This window comes from Microtus ochrogaster, chromosome 21 (genome assembly GCF_000317375.1).
Source record: "Microtus ochrogaster isolate Prairie Vole_2 chromosome 21, MicOch1.0, whole genome shotgun sequence".
NCBI classification, from domain to species: Eukaryota; Metazoa; Chordata; class Mammalia; order Rodentia; family Cricetidae; genus Microtus; species Microtus ochrogaster.
The window spans coordinates 46,980,599-46,986,548 of record NC_022022.1 but is presented as its reverse complement, the minus strand read 5'-3'; the positions used below and the strand labels follow the sequence as shown (position 1 = coordinate 46,986,548).

At 47.3% G+C, this 5,950-nt stretch overlaps 1 protein-coding gene across 1 annotated transcript in view; it reads left to right on the top strand.

Moving 5' to 3' along the window:
• Pigk (phosphatidylinositol glycan anchor biosynthesis class K) overlaps nt 1-5,950 on the top strand; it is a 78,157-nt gene that overhangs the window by 49,797 nt on the left and 22,410 nt on the right. Inside the window, exon 10 of the mRNA XM_005357473.2 lies at nt 2,972-3,056. Coding sequence (XP_005357530.1) covers nt 2,972-3,056 — 85 coding nt within the window. The remainder of the gene's footprint in view (nt 1-2,971; nt 3,057-5,950) is intronic.

Genomic DNA, 5,950 nt, shown 5'->3' with positions numbered 1-5,950 from the left:
CACTGTAGCTACAGAAGAGGGCACACTTGAACTGAGAACCTCTGTAAACTGCAGTTCACTGTAGCTACAGAAGAGGGCACACTTGAACTGAGAACTCTGTAAACTAGTTCTCTCTTCCTTGAATTCCAGACAAATTGCTATTACTAATCTCAGGAAAGCCAATGTAAATGATCCTCAACAGAAGAAGAATTCAGAAAATGTACAAAGTTAATCAAGAATAAAATAGGAAATTAAGATCAAACCTTATTAAGTTATATGTAATATATGATTTATATACATTTTGTTATATATGTAGAGTCCTTCAGTGATTGAAAGCAAAATAGAAAGAAGGGTTGAGGGCATGGCTTAGTCACAAAGTGCTCACATGCAATTGTAAGGTCCTGAGTTCAATCCCCAGGACCCTCGATAAAGAAGCTGGGTTGGTGCTGTAATTCCCGCAGTGGTGAGCAGACACAGGTGGACCTCTGGGTTCACTGGCCAGCCAGTCTGAGTCAACAGGAAAGCCCAAGCCAGTGAGAGGCTGTCTCTAAAAACTTGTTGGACAGCTCCTGAGGAGTGACATTTGAGTATCACATATATGCACCTGCACATACGTGAACACACACACACACACATACACACACACACACACACACACACACACACACACACGAGAGGGGGGGGTGCATGGATAATAAAAGAGATACCGGAGGAAGAGCAGACGGCAGCCCTGGAATCTGAACAACACCTTAAACAAGTGTCTGTGCTGAGAAAGAACGCCATGGCCATCAGCTAAAAAGTCACGACAGAAAGAGATAAACAGGCATGTCTGAAATAGAACCTGACTGAACTCTGGAAAGAAATTGACAAAAAAGACAAAATCACCTCAGAAGCAAAAACTAAATTACAAGCTCCCCAAGAGAAGGTATCTATTTCCAGAAGTTCAGTGAGAGGAAGAGAATAGAAATGAGAGCCAGGAAAATAGCGCTGGATACGAGAGGGAGTTAGAGACGGTCCATTGTGTTCAGTTTAGTGTTTCAGCTAGAAAACCAAACGGAAAATAAACAGAAAGAGCATTACAAACTACAACAGAAAACTTCTTGGAGCTGAAACAGAATTTTTGAATCGAAAGGTCCTGTCTCCTGTGTCCCTGAGAGATTGTCTAGACTATCAACCCTCAAAGAACGTTCTAGACCTCACCTCAACATAAAGTGGGAAGAAAAGGCCCCCTGGGCCTACGTCTAAGAAAAATAATGCAGAAATAGTAGAAGTTAAAAGCATTGAAGATTATCTCAGTAGACGGGGCCCCAGCTGGGTCCCGGAAGCAGTGTGCGTGGGGAAGCAAACACGCATTTCCGGAAACTCGAGTTGTTGTTTTAGCTCTGAGACAGCAGTGAACCAATGCAAAGGCCCCAAATTACACACCGAGCGACTTTGTGAGGGATATACTCAGATAGGTAACTGATGGGTAAGTGCTGGGGTACTCAGACATGAGCTGGTCATAATGCTTCAACCTCCAGACAGTCCAACAGGAACAATGTAGACAGCTGCACATGACTGTGGAGAGTGTCTCTGCTTCCCATCAACCTTTAGCTGCCTCTATGTCCCGGGCAGCCCTGGCCGTTCCACACCCAGCCTGTGGTGCGCTGCAGTAGCCACAGCTATGGGAGTTTGAGACTGCAGGGTGTCCCATCCAAACTGTCACCCGTTCTCTGTTGTTTGACTAGTTCTGAGTCCGTGCAGTCACTGCTACCGCTGCAGAGAGAAACTTCTCTGGCCAAGTCTGTGGTGTCAGCATGGCTCCCTAGAAGGGCGTTTGATGGGCGTGTGCATGCAACCGTAACTTCCACACTGGGGCCACAGGCTTTTGACGGGTGTCTGTCAGCGCCCCAAGCCAGGCCTGCCACCACTGCAGCACACTGAGGCAATCTCAGGCTAGCCAGCTTGTGGGGGGAGCTTTGAGTGCAGCTCCAGCTGGGGAGGCCTCGAGCGTAGCCCCAGCTTGCTTTCTCTGTGTCCCCTGGCCACGCGTGTGTTCCATTTAGCAGTGGTTCCCCCCCCCCCACGCCCCACCTCCAGCACTCCTGGGCACACCCAGAGGGCTCTCCATGGTCATTGCTGTGCTATGCACAGTAGCAGCTTTTGTTCTGGAGAAGCCTCCACACTGATTCCCTGGTAGCTGTAGGTTTACACTCCACCAACACCAGTGCAGTCTGTGTCTCGATGCTCATCGCTTCCTGGTGGAGCTGGGCTCCCAACATAGTTTTATCTAGTGTTTCTCTGATGCTAAGGACATCGAGCACCTTCCGCAATAGTTATTGCTCATTTGTGCTTCTTCGGAGACCTCTCTTGCTCGTTGCCTGTTTAGGGTGTTGGGCTTTCGTTTGTCTTCGGCACTAATCCTGTTGGCTGTATAGTTGGCCAAGGTTCTCTCCTGTTCCTAGGCTGCCTCTTCACCCAGCTCTTTCTTTGATGAATGGAAGTGGTTTTAAATTTCATGAGAGTCCACTTGTCCTTATTGGTCTCGCTTACCCAGCAACCAGGGTCCGCTTAGTTTGGTGGTTTTAAATGAATCTGTACGTGTAGAAGAGAGAGCAGATTAGAGGCTGGTCCAGACAGGCAGGAGTAATCACAGGCAAAACCCAAGATCCGGAGTGGCAGGGCCGGTGGAATGGTGCACAGAGAAGGCGAGAAAGACAGCAACTGCCCTGCTGAGAACCCAGACCTCACGAACAGGTTCTTAAGTGTTCAGTCTGGAGCGAGAGAGGGGACCAGGACAGTAAGTGACGTTAGCTGATTTCATCACACAAGTACGTGTAGTCTGAATACATTTCTGGTCACATCCTTTAAATCGGGGTTATTTTGTTGGGTAGTTTCTCCAAAATAATTAATAAACATTATTTCTAAAACTTACATTAGGTCTGTGGTAAGCACATTTTCTACATATTCACCATGGCCACTTGTCTGAGTGTGTCCTCTGCTTGCTTTCCAGCGACATGGAAGACAGGATGGAGGAGGAGTTCACGGAACCTCTGCAGTACGCTGAACAGCTCCCGGTGGCTCAGATAATACACCAGGTTTGCTTTCCATTAGATCCTTGTGAAAGGAACAAGTTTTGCTTTTGCTAGGTTTTTCAGAATCAGTGTGTTCTGGGTAAACGGCATCGTGGGCCTCAACCTTACTGCGTACGTTCCCATTTGAATCCCAGTGTGGAAGTGTGAAGACTTGGAGTGGATGCTAGAGCGTCTGTGGGTTGTTAGTAGCGCCAGTTTGAGTTTATTAAAAGAAAGACTTTTAAATGAGAGTTTTCATTCTACAGATATAACTCAGTTTTAAAGTTCTGCATGAATCTTAAAAATGGTTAGAAATTTGCCCCTCTGGTGTGCTCATCTGTGTGGTAATCAAGTCCAGTTTATATGTTAGGGATTCTCAGGTTGACAGCGCCTAAGTGACCCAGCTGTCTGCAAATGTCACATTTGGAATTCTGTCTTCATGCCTGACTCCAGCAGGGCAGGCAGCAAGTCAATATGTTCTTAACAGCGAGCGTGTACACGGAGCAGTGTGCTTTGCTGGGAATAGGTAAACAGGACAGCCCAGAGCAGTCACCTGGAGTAAAGCCTGACCGCAGAAGCAGGAATTAACCTTTCTGGTGGCTGACCACTTGAAATGTCATAAACGATTTTATAATGGGAAGGAACCAGTAAACTGCCTCTTTTCTGACCGCTGTTTTGTAGTTAAACAGTTTGAATTCAAGGTAAAACATTTCACCTGGCAAGAATTTTAGGTTGTGGGTTCTTTTTTAGTATAAAAGAGATGGTATTGATTTAACAATAAATTTAAAACAGTATAATTAAAAAATCTGAGTAATCTATCATAAAAAATTTCAATGTATAAGAAATTTTGCATGATAGGAGTTTATGTTATAGCATGAAAGGTCATGTCAACAGCAGATGTGTCACTCAGTCTTCAGTCATTGTCCTTTTGTGGCAGCTCTGGGACAGAGATGGCCACCGTCTCACTTTCCAGGTTGGTTCACTTAGTAAGGAATTGGTTATAGGTGGATTTTTCTCTCCTGCCTGCCAGTTCCCAAATAACCGACATGGAGACTTAATATTATTCTAAATGCTTGACCGATAGCTCAGGCTTATCGCTAAGTAGCTCTTACAACCTAAATTAACCCATTTCCATTAAACTACATTCTGCCATGAGGCTCATGGCATTTATCTCTCCAGCATATCTTGCTTCCTCTCCGTCTGGTTGGTGACTCCCCTGACCACATCTTTCTTTTTCCCAGCATTCTCCCATCTAACTTTATCCTGTTCAGCTGTTGGCCAGTCAGCTTCTTTATTAAACCAATCACAGCAGCATATTTTTACACAATGTAAGGGAATATTCTACAATTTGTCTTACAGTTTAAACAAAATGGTTATTTTTAATTTTGCGGATGTGCCTGTGTGTCTGTGTAGTGCACCTGAGACAGGTCTGAGGAGGGGGTTGGGTCCCTTGGAGCTCCTCTAGATACAGAAGGTAGTACAATTGCAAGGATGAACAGAACAGAACCCTGTGACTGTGAGGAAACCATTGTTGACGTCATGCCCTAACAGACCCCTAGCATCCAGCTTACCTAAAGCCATAATGTAGGGCATTTTCCATGACAGAAGGAGCCACCTATTCTAAGAGGTCTCGGTGAGTTGCTGGGACTGTGACTTGGTATAGAGGTTTGCTGAGCGGGCACAGCACCTTCACAGCAAAGGGGAGGAGGAGAGGAGAGTTTCTCCAAGGCTGAATGCCATCTCAGCAGTGAAAGAGCCGCAGATGCCAAGACTGTACTTCATAGATTCAGTGAGAGTCGTTAGTGCCCACCATTGGATCCTGCTTGGGAGGAGGGCTGGGAGTTGGTGCTACGCCTGAGAATCCTCACTTCCCTAGCATGAGGACAGATTTCACGGCCCACGTCAGCACTGTGGGCTAGAGAGAAGCAGAGACCCCGGGTTCGCTGGGCACCACACCTCAACCTAGGGCCGTGAGGCAGAGAGCCACAGAGCGGGATGCCTGGTGTCCTCTTCTGACCTCAGTCAGTGTACCCACGGATGCCCCCCACATGCACAGATTAAATCAAGTCACACTTCTGAACCAGTGGTTCTAACATAGGCCCAGGCCCAAGAGACTTAAAGACAAGGAGTCCTCCAGAGCCGTGTTCATTGCAGCAGCCTGTGAACAAACGGGAGGTGAGAACAGCCCAACCTCTGAGCAGCTGTGTGCAGTCAGCAGAATAGAGCGCATCCAAGAACCATAGTATTGAGCAATAAGAGGGCGGAGGTGCATATGAGCTGCGGCATGGATCACCTCATCCGCTGTGCACATCACACTGTGAAAGAGGTCACACATGAATGTCCAGCACGGCCACATCTGCAGAGTAAGGGTGGCCAGATCTGGGAGGCAGCAGGGCATGATGTTCCCTGCCAAGGATACAGTTTGTCTTTTGGAGTAATGGAACTATTCTAAACAGAATGGAATGACACACAGCTCTGTAAACCACCCAACTTCAGAATGTGAATACTATGGTGTGGCGCCGTGTCTAAGGTTTCTGAATGGTTCAAAGCACCTGTCTCCAGCCTGTGACCCTCTGCTCCCAGGCTGCAGGGCAGTTTCCTAAGTGATGTGTAGTGGACAGTGGTTCTGCTCATGAGTGCAATGATGTGTGCCACACCCAGTGTGTCCTCTGCACACTGGGAACACACTCAACACTCACTGTGTCCCTGCACACTGGGAACACACTCTAACACTCACTGTGTCCCTGCACACTGGGAACAAACTACAACACTCACTGTGTCCCGGCACACTGGAACACACTCAACACTCACTGTGTCTCTGTGCACTGGGAACACACTCAACACTCACTGTGTCCCTGCGCACTGGGAACACACTCAACACTCACTGTGTCCCTGCACACTGGGAACACACTCAACAC